The 21554-nt window shown below is 40.1% G+C and overlaps 1 protein-coding gene across 14 annotated transcripts in view; it reads right to left on the bottom strand.

The window, feature by feature from the left end:
- The window catches only part of TTLL5 (tubulin tyrosine ligase like 5), a 209563-nt gene that overhangs the window by 37566 nt on the left and 150443 nt on the right, over positions 1-21554 (bottom strand). For 13 of the 14 annotated variants that reach the window (XM_020793842.3, XM_020793848.3, XM_020793847.3 and 10 more), the window contains one exon: positions 3902-4100. The exons of the other annotated variant lie outside the window; for it this stretch is intronic. In XM_020793842.3, the coding sequence (XP_020649501.3) occupies positions 3902-4100 (199 nt within the window). The remainder of the gene's footprint in view (positions 1-3901; positions 4101-21554) is intronic. 14 annotated transcript variants of the gene reach the window in all.

The raw sequence follows: 21554 nt of genomic DNA, 5'->3' as shown, positions 1-21554 counted from the left end.
ATTGCCTTTAAAGATTTATATCCTAAGCTCTGTACAGAACTCAAATTGCACAAAACTCCTCTTTGAGGGACACTGATTTGCAAGGAAGAAATACAGACTGAAGGAAAAAAGGAAGGGGAGTGGGAGGGCAGGACAGAAGGACCGAGCCAGAAGTTCCCAACTATGAGCCACAGAAGTCGGCTCTCATTCCTTCTTCTCAGCTGTTACACTAAAAATACATTAAATACATTCCTGGCATGATTTTTTTCTGTGTGGATAACTAAAGTCATTTCCAAAATAAGTTATGGCACTGTGAGCCACAAAGACCCTGAAAATGGCAAATGTAAAGCATCCAGGACTAGTCACGCAAAAGAGGGCAAAATTAATAAACACTTAAGGAAAATCAGATCAAAAATGACTAGAAAGTGTGGGGATAGAAGATCCTATGTAACTATTATTCAAAACAGTAAAAGGAGCCATTAACCATTTGAGCCAGACATGGCATTTCTCCTGATATCTGATTATTCTCTAAAAGATTTACAGACTAAGAGGGAATGATACAGAGCAAAAAACTGTGAAGGCAGAGTAGCAATTCTAATACGTTTTCAGTTTTTGAATGCTAATTAAGAAACCAGTATACTAATTAAACCGAGGAGTCACTATTAGCACAAGAGATCAATAAATACCAGTAAGCATGGGGCTGTGAACATTATCATGAGAGGATAGCAATACATACACACAACAGTGGACAGGGGAAGTCATGTAGGGAAGAAGATATGTGACAAGTTTGTGCCCCAGTTCAGACAGAATGGAAAACCAAAGATTCTCTCTATGAGAACACACCATGGAAAATTGTGAGTTTGTGAACTTGCTGTTCTGTAAGTGAGGAAACAAAAATTAAATCTTCCACTTGTCACTTGGAGAACTTAAATAATCTTGAACATGCTTCTTTAATGATTTTGCAAAGAATCCCACTTCAAATCTTGAAGCTGGAGAGGCACTTCCAGATAACTGGGCTAGATGGATCAATGGTCTGACCCACTGGGCAATATCTTGTTGGGATAATTATGCCGGCATAAACTGGATCCAAGTCTGGAAATATCAAATTGAAACAAATTGAAAGCTTTCTGTCCTCGTCTTTCAGGTCCCAAGGCTCCCAGCGCTTTTTGAAGCCTCGTGTGGTGGAGGGGGGAGCCCTTAAGAGAAACAATCACTACTGGATCAGTGTTGGTGGGATTGGGACCATCATGACAATCCAGGAGTGATTTTTTTTTTTACTATTAAAAGCTCCTCTACCCTGGTCCAAGGCTCTCAAAGGCTTCTTTGGGGCAAAAGGGACCCCTAGGCATGCTCAGAACATGAAGCAAGGGATAGGAAGTTTTCAATTTGTTTAAATTAATTATTTCAGGTCCCTGTATGTAACTTATGTAACTATGCAGACAGGATTGTGCTCAGTATAAGGCAGATTCCTATGTTTCTGAAAGGTACTGGTTTCCTGATAAATCCAAACACAAGAGAGGAACAAACCAAACACCATGGTTTGATTCTAATTTATTCTAACCAACTGTATTTTAGTCAAACCACAAATTTTGTGCAATTGGAAGTATCCAGAAACTGCTTTTTGTTCCAAAATACACATGCAAAGGAAGAACAGAAGAGTGTGCAAGCATATTCTTATAACAGGAAATTATGGTTTTTCATTTGTGCTTTACCTGAAATACTTAAAATACAAAGAAAAACTAAGAGCCATCATTTTCCAAGAACATAATGAGTTTTGTTTATGACACACAGCATAGACAGTTCGACACTCAAGAATTAAGGAACTACAACACTAGACAATCACTGTGCCTCAGTAGCTAATGGAGCATCGGAACATACCATAAATATGCACTGAATGTCAACAAAAATGAAAAGCTAGAAACATATAATGTATACTTAATTCAGGTAAAATCTTGCCTGCCATTAATATAGAACATAATATTTTTAATAATTGTATAGGATTTGCTTTAAAAAAATTTGATTTGCGAACGTATTCATCCTCACAACAAACCTAGAAAGTTAGTCACTCCAGTTTAAATATGGTTGGGGGAGGGGGCAAGATTGTGGGGTAACTTGAACTCTTGTCTTGTTAAAACCCAATAAAAAGCAAACTGTTATTGCCTTAATCTGTTTTATATGGTCATGACTTACGCCATTGTTTAGTAACTTTTGAAACTTAAAATTGCACACAAATAATGAACAGGTAATAACATTGGCTAGAAAGACTTTTGTTTGTTTTAATGCCTGGTGTCAGCAGGCAGAAGGTTACAGCAAATCTGCTCCTTGCAGAGGGCAAGAATGGCCCATTTATAATTCTTTGCTTATTTAACTCATACTAATCTTATGTTTAACCAAACTGATCTTTGGTGTACAGCGAGCACCTCTGCATTAAACCCTCTTTCTTCAATAATGGAAACTTCAGTACTGCCTAAGCCTGCGGCATGGCGAGGATCTCTGTAACTGCAACTCTGAATGGCTGTGCTCTGAGGGAGAAGGGGAGGGAACGTGGGGGATGCAAGCAGAGGTTTAACAAAGAATCACTTTAACAGAAACTCCTGAGTAATGGCTTTGCCTCAAGCCAAGAACAACATCATCTCAATGTCGGCAATTAGAAGAGGAATCAGCCAAGCAGCACGGCCCCCTTCAAACCCCTCATAGACACAGCTTTGCTTACAGGGCTACCTTGAGCTGAGCAGTATACATGTGGGGCCCTTTGGATAGAGATTAAAAATGTGCCTACTATTCCTCCTTGGCTAAGATAGAAAGAAGTGCAAATGAAATGACAGTACATAGTAGACCTTGACAATCAAGTAGGGGCAGCTGAACAAGGGAACTTTTCTAGAAGTTTCCGGAATATATTAGGAAACTATGTCATGAGTTAATTTTTGGCTTTCTTCTGTTCCTCACGCTCACAATTTAAAGTGAGAAAGACTTAGAAAATATGCCTAGAAAACCAAGAAAATATACTATAAAAAACAAAATCCCACACCACTAAATTCAAGTGTATATATGGTCAATGAAAGAGCAAATCAATAGTGCTTTGCATTTGTCTATTTGGTAACTATTCCTTCAACTGAAATGGAAACCACTGTTTCAGAATTTAGCATTGACTGGTTACAAGATGTAACATAGAATAATCAAAATGAAGAATTTCAATTGAATAATGAAAGAAGACTATAAAAATGGTCAAACTAATATAAAGTATATAAGATAGAGTCTGACATTTTGGTGGTATATACAGTAACCAGGCTTCAGGGTTACAAATAGCAAGCCAAACTATTACCAAACAAATCATCAGACTGGAAGCGAAGGTAATTTTCTGGGATGGAAAAAAAACCTTTATAATATAAATGCAAGAGCATATGGCTACAGAATGTAAGATACAGCTTTCACCAGGTAAATTTTATAATGCACAGTCTAAAGAAAACTTGGTGTTTATTATCACCACCTCTTCCATCAGGTTGTTCTCATTGTGTGAAGAAAAAAACCTTAAGATTCAGAGGCAGCATCCTCCAACAAGGTTTCGAAAAAAAGTGCTTGTGATCAGGCAGTGTGAGTTTCTGTATATATTTTTATGGTTCTCAATTGCTGCTTTTTTTTTGTTCAAATTAGCTGCTGCCAAGCCTTTTCTCTTTCTCCCCAATTATTTAGCTCCTGACAAAATACTGCAAAAATCTCCCAGAGTTTGCAAGATCTTGTATGATAGGAAACCTACTGTGCAAATCAAAAAACATTTATGGAAAATTCCATGACTGATGCAAATAGAAAGACCTGGGGTTTGCTTTCTGTAGCATTTGGCTCTGTTTTGTATTAAAATCTCTTTCCTGTGTACACAACCCAACAATAAAACATCTTCTAAGGAAGCCTCAATCATCTTAATCACCTGGTGCCGAGCTCGGCTCTGGTCCAAAAGCTGTCGAGACTGAAGCTTCTGCTGTTGAAGCTGCTGCAGGGCAAAATGCAGTTGGTAGCTGCCAGCACTGGGTGAGGCCTTTGGATGCACTGGTTGACTTCCTGTCAATTTATTGTGTAAGCTGTTTTCTGCATCACCTTCCCAGGCAAAGGTATCAGTCTCAAGGGCCCTGTAATGAGAAAAGCTGTGCTTTAAAAGCTTATAGTTTCACTGTAAAGGCTGCCTATAGACAGACATCCAAAGGCCCTCCTTGCCTTTGCCCATCATATTATGTGAATGGCTGCTAGCAAACAATTATATAACAAGAGATCAGATCACCTTCATCACTATATCGTTTCGTTTAGTCATTTAGTCATGTCCGACTCTTTGTGACCCCATGGACCAGAGCACGCCAGACCCTCCTATCTTCCATTGCCTCCCGGAGTTTTGTCAAATTTATTTACCACTATATACTATGCGCCAATCTCAACTAAGACAAAACATGGGTAAAATTTGCTCAACCATTTTACTGTGGTTCTAAATTAGGACTGAGCAATGTTGGTGCATTTAGGCCAATTTCCCTCCTCCCCAGGACATGTTGCTATCCACAATGTTCCTAGTAACTAAGGCTGCCCAATGGAAGCAACCTTGTTAACTAAGTATATATGGCATAAATAAAACAAAATAAAAATTGGAAAAAATATCATGGCACCTTAAAAACTAACAGATTTATTTTACTGTAAACTTTCGTGGGTTACCATCTGCTGTCCTCAGACACATGGAATGAAATATTTAGACATAAGTCTATGTAAATGTATAGATTGTGGGGATGGGGAACCAACAAAAATGGTATTTCAAAGTAATGTACACTCCCAAAGTGAGCTTTGGGAGTGTACATTATATTAACATCACAGAGATGTGATGTCAATGTAAAGTAATGTAAAGCGAGCGAGTGAGCGAGAGAGAGAGATCATTCATTTAAACCTTGGGTCCCCATATGGTCTTGGATGGCAACTCCTAGAAATCCAGGCCAGCACAGCTAGTGCTGAAGGCTTTAGGGAGTTTTACTCCAAGAACATCCGGGGAGCCAAAGCTGGGAACTGATTCAAATGTTTTGACATACTCCGTGATATGCAGATGAAATGTACCTTCACCATTTCCCTCTCCCCTCTGTAATCTATTTCTATACACAGTTACTTTCAGATCAGTAGCAGAATGACTGGTTAAAACATTATGAAGGTGGTTTTTAAACTGCCATTTCTGATGTCATTTATTCTCTAGCACAGTGATTATCCAATATCTTCCATGCAGAAGGAAACTTCTGGTAAAGTATCACAACAGCAGTCAAGAAGTCAATGAGCCTTTGATGTGGATGACATTGTTGGGGCCCACCATGGATAGATAGAGGAGACTAGATGTGGGGACACAGAGAAAATGTGGGGATGCAGTTGACATTTAGGTCTATCACAGGTTCTTTTTCATGTGTTCACATCCATGTTGTGTAATGAGGTATTAAAGATTGGAGGACATGATTGGCAAATCAAATTAAAATAGAACATTAAAAAAAGCAATAAAGAACCGGTGCAACATAATTAGCTGATCAACTTATTTATTAAGACCCCGTCTTTCTCCTAATAAAGGGACCCAAGGCAATACATAGTATCACAACTAATTAGGGGTCTCTCATGTATTCTACCATCCCAAAGCATGAGCCTACATGTTACCCAAGAAACCAACCAAATTAAGATGTTTTCCAGCTATGACTAAAGATGGTTCTTATATGCGCCACACCAGAAATAAGGCAAATACTCTTTAAGGCTGATATTAGTTCCTAAAAGCAGGACCATGTACCAAAAACAACAATTGTAGGAGGAAAAGAAATCATTCTTATGCCTAGTTCTCAGATGAATATGGACATGCATTTGAATAAGTTGTTGGATGCCAAGAAATATTGTTTATTTATAGAAAACAATGGTGGATTCCAGCATTTCCAATCTAAAACACTTCTTCCTGGATAGGCTTTTTAGCCACTAATGGTCCAGAGTAACTTTTAGTCCTTTACTTTCATTCAGAGACATAATACTGAATAGACTATAGAACAATTGTGGGAACATGGCAATGGTACGAAAGGGTGCTGATAAGTATTGAGCCTTTCCCAGAAAAAAAAACCTGAGCTAGGAAGCTATAAATTGCAGGGTGTTTGGGCCAATTTGCCTATATTTAATGGTGCAAAAATCAACTACCTATGATTTTAACTTATCTTTCATTTTCCATTCCAAAGTGAACATGGCGGCACCTCCAGAAAAGTTCAATGTGAAAGAGCATAGGACCATAAGCAAGTTCCTGTTTCTCCAAGGGAAATGTGCAAAGCAGATCCATGATGAAATGTCACAAACTACGGGTGACAGTGACCCTTCATATGCAACAGTTAAATGTTGGGTTGTCAATTTTAAAACTGGCCATTTCGGTGTTGAAAGTGAGAAACCCAGTGGAAGGCCTGTTTTTGTCTCTGTACCTACAAATGTGAATGCCATCCATGACATGGCAATATCCCGTGAGAAAGTTGGTGCCATTATCCACAATGACTTGGAAATGAGAAAGCTGGCAGCAGAGTGGATCCCCAAACTTTTGACATCTAAACAAAAGACGAAACATGTAGCGTCATCAGCTGTTTTGGAACATTTTGCAAGAAATGAGTCAGATTTCCTGGGCAAACTGGTAACTGGTGATGAGACATGGATCTAACTGTTCTGATCCTGAGTCAAAGGAACAGTCTAAGGAATGGAGGCACAGGGGTTCCCCCAGGCCAAAGAAGTTCCGAGTGCAAAGGTCGGTGCAGAAGCAAATGGCAATAGTTTTTTGGGATAAGAAGGGAGTTCTTCTGGTGGACTACCTCCAAAAGGGTTCAACCATCAATGCAAAATATTACTGTGCTTTATTGACGAAGTTGAAGCAAAACATCAAGGAAAAACATTGAGGAAAGCTCACCAAAGGTGTCATCCTATTGCATGACAATGCCTCGTCACACACTGCAGGTGAAACAATGGCAAAACTGAGGTCTTTAGGCTTTCAAGTTATTCCCATCCACCCCATTCTCCCGACCTGGCTCCTTCCGACTATTATCTGTTCCCCAAACTCAAAAAAACACCTAAAGGGATGACGGTTTGGGAGTGTTCTGGAGGCAACTAATGCTGCCTACCAGCAATCAGAAGAATTTTATTTGCAGGGACTTAAGAAGCTTAAGGGATGTGGTGGCGCTGTGGGTTAAACCAGTGGTTCTTAACCTTTGTTACTCTGATGTTTTTGAACTGCAACTCCCAGAAACCCCAGCCAGCACAGTTGATGGTGAAGGCTTCTGGGAGTTGCAGTCCAAAACTCCTGAGTAACCCAAGGTTAAGAACCAGTGGGTTAAACCACAGAAACCTCTGTGTTGCAGGGTCAGAAGACCAGCAGTTGTAAGATCAAATCCACACGACGGTGTGAGCTTCCGTTGCTTATCCCAGCTCTTGCCAACCTAGCAGTTTGAAAGCATGTAAATGCAAGTAGATACGTAAACAGGTACCACCACGGTGGGAAGGTAACGGCGTTCTGTGTCTAGTCGCACTGGCCACGTGACCACAGAAACTGTGTTTGGACAAACGCTGACTCGATGGCTTGGAAACAGGGATGAGCACCGCGACCTAGAGTCGGACATGACTGGACTAAATGTCAAGGGGAACCTTTACTTTTAAGAAGCTGCAGGAATATGTAGAATAGTGTGGCAGTTCCAGCTTCCTAGCTCAATTTTTTCTGGGAAATGCTCAGTACATATCAGCATGCCCTCATATAACTGAGCTCTAGATATCAAACAATAATGATGGGTTGTTACCTCACATAGCTTATGCTTCAATCTGGGCCTGCCCCATAAACCATGATTTTGGTTTTTGTTTTTCTCTCCAAGGAATTTTGTATCGGTTCAGAAAAATTTGGAACAGCATTGCAAAGTGTTGTTTTCTCCAAGGATATACCATGACTCTACTGGCCCTGTGATGATATGGAGCAGGAGTTGGAATTGGAGCCATCTGCCTTCTTCTCTTGGGACATATTTAATGTGTAATTTTATACACCAGTAGGCAAATCAATATAAGAGAAAGATGAGCCCAAACAGAGCTTAATGCAAGACTCCATTTCACTGGCAATATGCTGTATTAGTCTTTTCCTCTTGAAGATGTTCTTAAAAGAAATTTTGCCATGCCTCTTGAACCAAAGAAAGGTGCCATCACATTTTGGAAGAATATTCTCCTAACATACTATTGCTACTAGAAGTTTAGCTATGAGCAGCTGACCAGAGCTGAATGCGGGGGTCTAAAGCAGGAATGCTGCCATGCATGATACATGTCTACCAATGTTCTAGCAAACCTGAATGCCCTGGACTGAAACAGCAAAAGAAGTGAAACACTGTGTAAGGAAAACTTACAGATTAAACTATTTCTGTATTCAGTTGATATTACCCATACTATCACATTCAGAAGAACTAAAAAGTTACCAGTTGTCAAGTACCTAGCTATTAGCAAAGTGAGCTTTCACTCAGTCCAAAGTAGCATCTCTGGAGGTCTGCCAAGAGAACTATAATGCGTCTTTATGAGCTGGAAATACTTGGCAACTGAGTGCCTTCGTTTTTCCTTCTCATCTTTCTTTCCTTTTCAAATCAAGCTTCTAAGACAAATGGGGACACATATGGGAACTAAGTCAAGGGAAAAGTGAGGGGGCCGTCTGGTTAAGGAGTTCAGCGCTTCCATCCCATCATTACTCATCAGGTCAGTGGAGAACAGGCAGTAATAGTAGCTATGCTTATCCTCTTTGTGTGATTTGGATTAGCAGAATCACAGAACACAGAGCATCCTCTCCTTCAATTAGCAAAAAGCCAAATGGTAAAAAGCACTGAGCAGAAAGTAGTTCTGCCTTCTACACATGCTCTACACCTGCACATGAGCCCAGCCTGCTGGAACATTTTAATGATAAAAAATACATGTGATGAGATTAGCATGACTGAAGGGGCCCCTGCTGCCTTTCCTTTCACTTAAGCATAAGAAAGTGGTTCCTCTGAAGACAGTGAATTCTATAGCTCCAGATTCAAAGTATTAAAAGAAATGCAAAGCACAACGACAGCATACCATTTCAAGAACGTGAACACAACTCTCCTGTAAGTGCATGGCACGAACTCCACTGAACTGAGTGGAGTAGACCCTGGTCCGTAAAACTAGTTAGGAGACTCGCCCCAACTGTTGCCACATGTACTATATACAATTTGCTTTTGCCTTGACTGGAAGATAATCATGTAAGGTCCAGTTAAATGTACTAAGTATGATCTTCCTAGAGTAGGCTTTCACAGAGTAGATTTTGGATCACAACAGAGTGCAGCCACATTAAATGAATCCTTGAAAACCTGGATATGTACTGTTAGACACATCAACCATCCTATCAGAATACAAGACCCTATACAGTCGTGATAATTCCAGTACTAGTTTGGTATCCTTAACTGACAAGACACAATCTACACAAGCAGGCTTTAAGGAATCTTAAGCTATATCCCTCTTCCACCACACTTCCGGGATGTTATATCCCTCCTCTTAAGTACTGGACCACAAGCTTCATTCAATATTGTAATATAGAAGGCAAAAAAGTCTCATTCTCTGTTATTTCTAATACTTTGCGTTACTTCTAACAATACTGAACACCACAGACAAGTACAATATTGTGTATTGTTTTCCCAATGGAAAACAAGTGACTGCATGCCTTGGACTTTCAGTAGTAGCAAACTATATCACTACAGTGGGGTCTTGACTTAAGAACGGCTCGAGTTAAGAACATTTTGACTTAAGAACCGCTCTCATAGGAAAATATTGACTTGACTTACATACTTAGATTTGAGTTAAGAACTGAAAAAAACCCACGTGGGAGGCAGGGAAAGTACAAAATTGGAACTTTCAGTTAACTGTTGGCCAGTGGCTGTCCAACGAGGCCTTAGAAATAGCAGAGAGGAGAAGGGAAGCAAAATGCAAGGGAGATAGGGAAAGTTACAGAAACTTGAATGCAGACTTCCAAAGAATAGCAAGGAGAGACAAGAGGGCCTTCTTAAATGAACAATGCAAAGAAATAGAGGAAGATAACAGAAAAGGAAAGACCAGAGATCTGTTCAGGAAAATTGGACATATTAGAGGAACATTTTGCGCAAAGATGAACATGATAAAAGACAAAAATGGGAAGGACCTAACAGAAGCAGAAGACATCAAGACGAGGTGGCAAGAATACACAGAGGAATTATATCAGAAAGATTTGGATATCCTGGACAACCCAGACAATGTAGTTGCTGACCTTGAGCCAGACATCCTGGAGAGTGAAGTCAAGTGGGCCTTAGAAAGCCTGGCTAACAACAAGGCCAGTGGAGGTGATGGCATTCCAGTTGAACTATTTAAAATCTTGAAAGATGATGCTGTTAAGGTGCTACATTCAATATGCCAGCAAGTTTGGAAAACTCAACAGTGGCCAGAGGATTGGAAAAGATCAGTCTACATCCCAATCCCAAAGAAAGGCAGTGCCAAAGAATGCTCCAACTACCGTACAATTGCACTCATTTCGCATGCTAGCAAGGTTATGCTCAAAATCCTCCAAGGTAGGCTTCAGCAGTATGTGGACCGAGAACTCCCAGAAGTACAAGCGGGATTCCGAAGAGGCAGAGGAACTCGAGACCAAATTGCTAACTTGCGCTGGATTATGGAGAAAGTCAGAGAGTTCCAGAAAAATATCTACTTCTGCTTCATTGACTATGCGAAAGCCTTTGACTGTGTGGACCACAGCAAACTATGGCAAGTTCTTAAAGAAATGGGAGTGCCTGACCACTTTATCTGTCTCCTGAGAAACCTATATGTGGGACAGGAAGCAACAGTTAGAACTGGTCATGGAACAACTGAGTGGTTCAAAATTGGGAAAGGAGTACGACAAGGCTGTATATTGTCCCCCAGCTTATTTAACTTATATGCAGAATACATCATGCGGAAGGCTGGACTGGAAGAAACCCAAGCCGGAATTAAGATTGCCGGAAGAAATATCAACAACCTCCGATATGCAGATGATACCACTCTGATGGCAGAAAGTGAGGAGGAATTAAAGAACCTTGTAATGAGAGTGAAAGAGGAGAGTGCAAAAAACGGTCTGAAACTCAACATCAAAAAAACTAAGATCATGGCTACTGGTCCCATCACCTCCTGGGAAATAGAAGGGGAAGATATGGAGGCAGTGTCAAATTTTATCTTCCTGGGCTCCATGATCACTGCAGATGGAGACAGCAGCCCTGAAATTAAAAGACGCCTTCTTCTTGGGAGGAAAGCGATGACAAATCTTGACAGCATCTTGAAAAGCAGAGACATCACCTTGCCAACAAAAGTCCGAATAGTCAAAGCTATGGTTTTTCCTGTCGTGATGTATGGAAGTGAGAGCTGGACCATAAAGAAAGCAGACCGCCGAAGAATTGATGCCTTTCAATTGTGGTGCTGGAGGAGGCTCTTGAGAATCCCCTGGACTGCAAGGAGAACAAACCTATCAGTTCTAAAGGAAATCAACCCTGAATGCTCACTTGAAGGACAGATCCTGAAGCTGAGGCTCCAGTACTTTGGCCATCTCATGAGAAGAAAAGAGTCCTTGGAAAAAACCTTGATGTTAGGAAGGTGTGATGGCAAGAGGAGAAGGGGACGACCGAGGATGAGATGGCTGGACAGTGTCTGCGAAGCAACCAACATGAACCTGACACAACTCCGGGAGGCAGTAGAAGACAGGAGGGCCTGGCGTGCTCTGGTCCATGGGGTCACGAAGAGTCGGACACAACTAAACGACTAAACACACACACGTTGGCCAGTGAAAAGGGTGCCTGTCTGCTTCCTCACTCCTCCCAGCGTTTAGAGAGTGGATTGGGAGACAGTCTTCAGACTGCCTGGTCCTGTACTGCCTGGACTGTATTTTCCCTGCCTTCCCTGAACCTTTCTTGACCTAAGAAAAAAAGAAACAAAATATACCCCTCTAGTGGTCGAAGGCGGAATAGCAGCTTCCCATTGGTTTCTATGGACGGAAAAGAGCCGATACGGATCAAATGGTTTTCAATGCATTCCTATGGGAAATGCAGATTTGACCTGAGAACTTTTTGACTTGAGAACTGCCTTCCAATACGGATTAAGTTCTCAAGTCAAGACCCCACTGTACCTTATCTCTAGTTTATTGCGGAGACCAGGCTTAAGCTGAAAGACTACAGTTGGCATATTTTGCTACAAACAGGCAAATGAAGATAAAGTGAAAGTGAGAGGTGAACCTTGCTGAATCCAATACAGAGAAGAAGGGTGGAAGTTGCTTTCATATGGTTCCCAAAATACAGTTATGTCAGACAAAACCTAAGGTATCAACAATATACGGTACTCAGCCTTTCCCAGAAAGTATTTTTGGCAGGAGGCCAAGCCTCAGAATTTTTAAAACTCTCATGCAATGCCAGGAAACCAAGATGTTCTTCTTTAATTAAGACTGTTTCTCATCTATAAGGAAAGATGAATCTCCTTTCAAAGAATTTCAGGGTTAACATTTTAAAAACCATCACTCTTTGGGAGTAAAACATTAGAGTGGCATACTAACAAATCTATGCTGCACAACTATAGGGCACTAAGACCTAAGAACTGTTACTTTAAAAAAGATTTGGAATGAGTCATGTGAAAGGAACATTACAGGCAAAAGAAGCAAGAGATGGGTTGTGCCAAAACAAATTTAAACAATATAAGACTAAGTTAAAGCCTTTTACACTCTTGACTAATTATTTTCTTCCCTTCCCCCACACCCACAAATACTGGCATGTGCAGCGAAGAATGCAGCATACAAAGGCTGGGTTCTGAAACACTACACAGGGCTGAGGCAAAAATACCTGGCAGCTGCTAAAACAGAACTTCAAAGATTCGGCTCACTTTGAAAACCCATCAGGCAGGAGCCACGCTTTCCCCCCAGCTTCACTAGAAGCCTGTGGGAAACCTAACCACTTCAGCATGTTTAGCAGCCTCCAGGCTCTTCCAAGCAGGTGACAATGAGAAACTGAAGGATAACAGGAGCACTAAAGTAGTTCCCTAGCTCCACTCTCTCTTGCAGGAGGAAGCAATGTATGAGGCCAGAGAAGCATGTATTTGCAAACAGATAAAACTTGGAAGTCAGCATGCCATACAGACAAAGGTATGACTATCAAAGGCAGAAAATAGTATCACTATGCATGGCTTAGTACTGCAAAGGCACCTGTATTTCTATATGTATTTCCACATTCACCTTCTCAGGCTTACCTAGAAAAGATTTGTTTCCTATTGCAACCAGCTCACAGGCAAGCCAAGCAACCAAACTGAGTTGCAAGGATGCCATTGATTTTACACCTTGCACTACCTCAGATGAAGAGCTGGTATAGTCAAATGTATGACAACATTGTTGGGTATCCCCCACCAATCTTTGGCTACTAAGATTGGCTTGTTCCAAGCTTTTGGCAAGAAACACAAGACTCGTTCTCATTCTCCATCTTTCAACTGGGCAAAACACCAGGAATGAAAGCTGACTGACAGAAATAACTAGGTACCTTTAACCACTTGAAACCCTTTAGGTGCTAATATTTTATCCATGGCTTTAAGAATACAGTTTTTGTTTATGCTGGTCAGCCAGGAAGACAAAATTGGACAGTGGAGATGAATGCATGTCTCATGGGTCACCCAGAGGGTGGAATATTTTAATTTTAATTCTTCCCAAACAGTGAATTTTTCTAACTTTGTTCATGCAAGCCAGCAGAAGTGAGAAGTGTGTCATCAGTCATCATGAGTAAAAGAATACTGACAGAAGGGCAGTATTACCACTGTCCTTCTGCTTCATACCTAGAATGTCACTGTATATTAGTAGCTGAAGGCTAAAAGTCCTCCTTCTGGATGATCCATGAGATATGCATGAGGAGGGCTATGCTTCTTGTCCTGATTCTGATTGCAGAAATTGACAAGAGCTGTTTTCTTTTTTAAAGCAGTAAAACTCAACCTCTCTGTAAAATAATTTAGCGAATATGCTTAAAGAAATTTATGTTTTAGCTTCCCAATTCATAAAGAATGAATGCTTATGATTGTAAAGGCAAGCTGAAAAACATTTTGGGAATTTGAAGGTCTATGCAAACAGCCAATAAGGGACATATGGATACAACCAATGGCTCCTGGTTCTCACACAGCTCACATAAGAAAAAGGAATATGCCTGTATAAATATATTTTAAAATTTTATAAATATATTTTAAAATACACTCTCATAATTCCTGCTGAACAAGCTTCACTACATAGGCAGAAATTCTTATTGGAGTAAAATTACTTCATATTTATGATCTTCAGGTGGACATAATAAACACAAAATGAAATGTGAACTCATAAAACAAAACAATGTAAAAGCAAACTAATAGGATAAAAAAATCTGTAGTACATCAGAAATGGAATCTTAAGTGTCTAAGATCACATTGTTACAGGAACTTTCAAAGGCTATCCAGTCAGCTCAGATACGAGAAAAACTAGTAGAGATCCACTGTTGCTGAGCGAGCCTACCTGAAAAGAAATGGATTAGGGAAGGACAAAGCATCTCCATGTGTTTTAAGTCAAAGAGACTCATGCCTACCACAAAAGAAATGGCTATCACGTTTTACATTTATCTCCTTCTACAAATATGCCTTCTATATCGCCAGCAATGGAATTGGGAGAGGGGGCTTGGAAAGAAAGAAGAGTGCAATGGTAACGTAGTTTACTACACTCAGTATATATGCACTGTACAGCTGCTTGCACCAAGATCAAATGAGATGTACATTGGCCAGGTGCAAACATCAGAGCTTTGAAAACCCAGTACAGCAACTCAGGGCTAAGGTTATGAAATTAGAGTAGAGAGTATTATAGTGAAAGCAGCTGAGAATATTCCCTTGAGAGTAACATAAAAACAACTGGAGCTAACTCTAGTTCCTTTTGGTCTAAAAAAAGATATCAAAGTTAGTGGACCCAGACCCAAGACCTTAATCAAAACAAAAAGCCTAATCGATCGATTAAATTTCAGGCCCCATGGTTCAGAAACAAAGGAGTTATTGTCAAATTAGGAATAGCTCTGACTAGAAGCCTGGCTTTTTGATAAGAGGGAGAATATTCACAGAAGTGTGGAGGCAGGAATAATTTTCACAGGATCTTATGTGAAAAACAATGTCACCTCATCCACAATTTCTGACCGTTTGATCAAAACGTATCTTCATCTACAAATCAGCAAAGGGAATGCAAGAACAGCAGCATATTACTGAGTAGCTTCAAGTCTCTTCATAATAGACCTGGTCTATATGTCACTTACGTGAACAATTCCAAATCAATTGTGAGGGGAGGACTGAAATAATGCAACAGAAATGTCTGTGACCACTTTGGCAAATGAGATCTGACTTCTAACTAGACAGAATTTTAAAAATTAACTGATTTTTTCCAAGCAGGTCTGGATCTTCTGTGAGTTGATGAGGACAGAAGTAGTGTTTTAACAGAAGCTGTTTTCAAAAAATGAACAGTACAAGAGAGGCAGTTACAGAAAACAAGCATGCAGAGACTCTCAGTTGCATAAATACAAGTGAAAGACTGTAAATCCTTGCAGACAACTTTGCCCATCTCCCATAAGAGGCAAAGGAGAAGAAACAGTTGTTAAGCTAAAATCCTTCTATGTTGGCAACCGTTTTATTTATTTATTTATTTATTTATTTATTTATTTATTTATTTATTTATTTATTTATTTATTTATTTATTTATTTATTTATTTATTTATTTATTTAGCTTAAATAAATAAACTTAAGTCGTGGCATCATTCTCTGGTAAATACAGAGATCAAAGTTACAGTATTTTCAAAGTTCTAATCCAAAAAGATCTTAGAATGAGCAACAATTGTTTTCACTATTCTACGTAATACAAAAGGACATAATTGTTGCTATGTTCCATTGCTGCAGTCTTTTGAAAAATGTCTGAAGAGCACATCTACACTGAAATAAAAATACGCACTTTTCTTTTAAAATTCAACTCTCTCTAAAACTGCAAGCAGTTCTTCCCTTGCTGTCCATGTAAGAGGGTATGTCCTATTCTGTTGCGAACAGGGCAATCTCTAGCTTGGGTAATTGCAAGGTGCAAATGGTGTGGTGTGCCATATCTGTACGGCACGATGCTCTGGATTTCATCAACAAGATTCTGTTCCTAAACTATTCAACAGTACCGAAAACATGTTTTAGAACAAGAGTCATTCTATATAAAAAGAAACACTGAAATTCTTATCCTTTTAATGCAAGAGGCTGTAATTAAATGCTGTAGTCCTCAAGAGTTCAGAAAGTCACTAGTTTGCAGCTGTAAACAACAGAAAATCTAGAGGACAATTGGGCCCATAGGAACAGTATGTTCTCACAATCTATACATTACAGCCAAAATTGCTCCTTTAGCAATCTAGCCATCATCATTCATGAATAATGTGATTCCTTGGTCAATCAATTCTCAAAGTAAAGGCATTATTGTCATGATCAGATCACTATTTCCTTAAATTCAGACTTACAATGGCAACCTGTCCCTGTGAGGAGACAGGATTAATTAGGATGGTCTGCCCCTGAAGGTTACTCAATTCTGTTAAGGTATATAATTTTTATATAGCCTGAACATAATATGTGTGTGTGCAGAACAAGATTAAGATGACGTCATTCCTTCATCCCTGGCTGATGCAATTCTCTGCAATATGAAGATTGCCACACCTGTGTGCATGAAGTCACCTTAGACGGGATTGGACCAGACTGATGCCAGAATTGTATTTAAGAAATGAACTCTGTACAGTCTTTCTCTTCTCCTGTATATTGATGTCTGCATGTCATGCTGCTGGTTTGAATACTGAGCCACTGAAGTGCTGTATGTATGTATATCCTGTATATATTTTGTAAATACACTGCTGAAAAGAAGAAGCTGTTGTGTGCGTTTATCTGCTCTTTACTCTGCGAGAGACAAGATAAAGTCACAGACGCACACTCCCTTAACAGAGGTTATGGGCCCAGCAACGTTCCGCTGCGCTGCAAACGTGAGTAAATGAGTAAATGAAAGAGGAGGAGAGCCTAAGCAGCAGTGATAGTGAGACAGAAAACAGTTCGTCTGTAAACCCGGGGAAGGGAAGGATACAGAGAGCTGCAAGGATGGCATACAGCACGGGAGGAAATATAGGTGGCCTGGCCATAAATAGACTGAATGAAAATAATTATAGAACGTGGGCAATCAAAGCCGAGATGTTGTTGAGAAAGGAGTCTCTGTGGCACTACGTTAGAGCCCCCCCAGCGCAGCTCAGTGAGGAGGAAGAGGCAGAGCATGAGAGAGCTCTAGCCACGATCATTTTGGCCATTGAAGATTCGCTTCTGACCCACATTCAAGGACTGACAACAGCAAAAGCAGTTTGGGATAAACTAAAAGGCATTTATCAGAGGGAGACGACAGGCACAAAGATTTCTCTTACCAGGAGGTTGTTCCAATGCAGGATGAAACTGGATGAGTGTGCTTCGGAACACTTAAAAAATATGAAGGACATGTTTAATCAACTGCAATTAATGAATGTTGTCTTCCCTCAGGAACAGCGCGTGTATATTTTGCTAAGTTCTCTGAATGATGATTACTCCATGCTAGTAACAAGTTTGGAAAGCATGCCGGAAACAGAGCTTTCAGAAGAATATGTGACAAACAGAATTCTGCAGGAGGAACAGCATTTAAAACAGAGAATGCTGAACAAAAAGGCAAGCCACGTGCGTGCTGACCACGAGAGACAGAGATACTCTGATGGCAGCGTGCCCAGGAGGAGGGCGGACGGAGAACAAAGAGGAAGAGTGATGATGACGAAAGCCTGTTTCCTCTGCGGATCCACCAATCACCTGCAACGGAACTGTGACAAAAGCAGAAGTCCTCCAAGCAACAGAGACGGAAGAAAGAAGGTCTCCAAAAGGTTTCAACAAAGAAACGACATGAGGCCGGTCTCCTTGGTTACCAGAGGAACGAGGGACAAGGTTCACAGCAAAACAAAAGCTGTGGAATGGCTCATTGACTCGGGGGCTGTAGGGCATTTGACTAATAATAGAGATCTATTTTGTCTTTTAGATGAAACCAGCCTCAGAAGTGTGATGATGGCGAATTCACAAGAGACGGCCGTCGAAGGACAAGGAACTGTTTACATTCCTTCGTTGAATACTGAGATAAGTGGGGTATTTTACGCTCCTGAATTGTCGTTTAATATAATAAGTGTATCAGCGTTGGCTGAGCAAGGGTTCACTGTCACTTTTGAGAAACAGGAGTGTATAATTAAGAAAAATGGTAAAATAGTTGCAAAAGTGAAGCAAGAAAATAATTTGTACATGTTAAAGAGCCAGACACATGAAAGTGCACATATGATACATACAAACAAACCACAACATGATAACTGTATACATTTATTGCATAGGAGGCTGGGTCATGTAAATTTCAGATCATTACAGAAAATGGAACATTTTGCCAGGGATATAAACATAAAGGAATGCAAAAATTACTTGGACTGTGATGTCTGTAAAAGTAGCAAGACAAATGTGGCCCCAAAAGGGAGGAAAAGTGACAGAGTCACAACCAGGCCATTTGAATTAGTTCATGCAGATTTAATGGGACCATTTCCTCCATCATTAGGAGGAGCGAAATATGCAATGGTTCTAGTGGATGATTTTACAAGGTTCATTTCTTAAATACAATTCTGGCATCAGTCTGGTCCAATCCCGTCTAAGGTGACTTCATGCACACAGGTGTGGCAATCTTCATATTGCAGAGAATTGCATCAGCCAGGGATGAAGGAATGACATCATCTTAATCTTGTTCTGCACACACACATATTAACAAATTCAATTGGTTTTCAGGCCATAGGGATTTTTCTCCGCTGATCTGGTGGGCAGTTCTGTCAAAGCTCAGGTTGCCAATTGGTATAATCTGGCATCCCAAGCAGTTGACATAATCACACCTGAACACCCTCTTCATTGCAGAACTCATTCTTCTTCGTGGTTTACAGATGAACTTTGTGTGATGAAGCAAATGTGTCTGGTCTCTGGGTGTCTGTGAATTTCGTTGTATGTGTATATACTTACAATGACAATAAATTATTATTATTAAATGAGAAAGCTGAGAAGATGGAAGGAACCTCCCCCATATGGCAATGTAACTGCAATCAAAAAGGTGCCCAGAATTTATTGTAATTCCATCAAAGCAGCTACGAAGACATAGTATGTCAATTTAATTGACTCAGCTGCTAATGAACAAGCAGAACTTCATTGTACAGCCCAGAGCCTTCCTAGCTCTGGACATATGTGTTCCAGCTGGATTTATCTACATATAATTGTCTAACACCCCATTTAAATTGCAAATTTAAGCCATCCAGCAGGACCTGGACTCCCCTTGTTCAGTGGTTCAAATCAAGATGTCCATATATCAGGTGCGACAAGTTGGAACAGATCCCAAAGAATCTCACAAGATGGACATCTTGATTTGAACCACTGAACAAGGGGAGTCCAGGTCCTGCTGGATGGCTTAAATTTTCAATTTAAATGGGGTGTTAGACAATTATATGTAGATAAATCCAGCTGGAACACATATGTCCAGAGCTAGGAAGGCTCTGGGCTGTACAATGAAGTTCTGCTTGTTCATTAGCAGCTGAGTCAATTAAATTGACATACTATGTCTTGTGAGATTCTTTGGGATCTGTTCCAACTTGTCGCACCTGATATTTACAAGACGTTTGCATGATGCAAAGCCACTACCTCTCCAACTGACCCTTGCTTATGAGGGCTAGTTAAATCTGCCAGGAATTTAATTATAGAACAGGCCACTCCATATGCCCTTCTGGGAGGGCTATATGCTTCACGTCTGGAGAAAACCATTGTAGGGTCCATTTTGAAAAAGACCAACCTGTTGACAGATGACATAAACAACTTTAGACCTATTGCTTACATTCCTTTTATGGGCCAACTGATCAAGAGAATGGTGGATGACCAGTTGCAGGTGTTCTTGGATGATACCAATAATCCATTTCAATCGTGATCCAGGCCATATCACACAATCACTACTGGCCATTCTACAAGAAGATATTCTGAGCTATTCTGATAAGTGGTGGGCCCTGTTGATTCTCCTAGATCTCAGCTGTTTTTGATACTGTCACTCACAGTATCTTGCTGGCCTGGATGTCAGGGTTAGGGATCAGAGGCCTGGTTCATCAGTGGCTCCAGTTATTTCTTGATAACTGTGTCCAGAAAGTTCAGTTCAGAAAGGTTGCATCAGCCCCTTATTTACCCTACTTACAGCCTGCCTTTCTTCTTTCAATGGATGATTCTCAATGAATCTATCAAAAGCAGAACATTTGTAAAATGTTTTATAAGCACATTTAATTTGACTCTTTCTCCTTAGATGCTGCATTTCCACCAATATTTAGAAAGAATTCTACTAAGGTAGCCATTGTATTAGAAGTAATAGTGCAATTATTTTTAAAAAATGTTCTAAGAGACAACTAATCCATGTGTTTTAAATTTCTGTTTTGCCAGCCATCAGAATAGCAACCAACAAATCACGTCCCTGGCCTCCTCATAATAATAAACGTCCAAAAGGTTAAAAATACCTTGATATGCATATATATGGAAACACATGCATCTGAAAGGAGAGAAGTCAGGCATTTGCAGGATTCCCTGAATGTTCAAAGCAGAAGGAAGGGCTGGGCTAGAAAAATAAAACTGAAGGTTCTAGCCAAAATGTCTGAGGCACTTCTCCAAATCCCTTAAGCAAACAGTCACAGCTCTCAAAAATCAATTTTACTATTCATCCTGGAAAGCCAGTCGATCTGGAATATGAACAATTCTTTTTTAATATAGCAGATACAATATAGTACTTCTTTGCACAAGAATGAACTGTGAGTTGATTTGTAAATGATTATCATATCACAGAATCATAAAATAATTGAGTTAGAAGGGGCCCATAAGGCCATGTAGTCCAACCCTCTGTTCAAGGCAGGAATCTAAATCAAAGCAGATCTGACAAATGATTTCCTCTTGAATGTTCCAGTGTTGGAACACTCACCACATCCTGAAGTACAGTGGTGCCTCGCATAACGTTTGCTTCGTTTAACGTTTTTTTCGCTTAACGTTTATTTTTTCAGAGTCAGATTGTGCTTCGTATAACATTTTTCCCTATGGGCAATTTTCACATAGCGATTTTGGGACCATGCTTCGCTTAACGTTTTTTGTTTTAGGTCCCCTGCTTCACTTAACGATGTTCATTTTTTCAATTACAAAAGTGTCTTAACATGTTGAAAATGGTTTTAAATGCTTGGAATCGTTAGTGCACCTTCTAAAATGTGTGCATACTTAATATGGCGTTGATCTGACTTTTCGTTAATTTTTTGTGAATTTTTTTCTCCCCCATAGGAAACAATGGAGCTGTCAGATTTTGACAGCTGTCAAAAGTTGGGGGGGAAAATTCACCATAAATTAACGAAAAGTCAGATCAAAGCCAAATTAACTTTTGCATCCGTTTTAGAGGGTGCAGAAGCTAATCCAAGCAT

Source organism: Pogona vitticeps, chromosome 1 (assembly GCF_051106095.1).
Source record: "Pogona vitticeps strain Pit_001003342236 chromosome 1, PviZW2.1, whole genome shotgun sequence".
Lineage (NCBI taxonomy): Eukaryota > Metazoa > Chordata > Lepidosauria > Squamata > Agamidae > Pogona > Pogona vitticeps.
The sequence above is the reverse complement of the archived record's forward strand: the minus strand, read 5'-3'. Positions and strand labels throughout refer to the sequence as shown.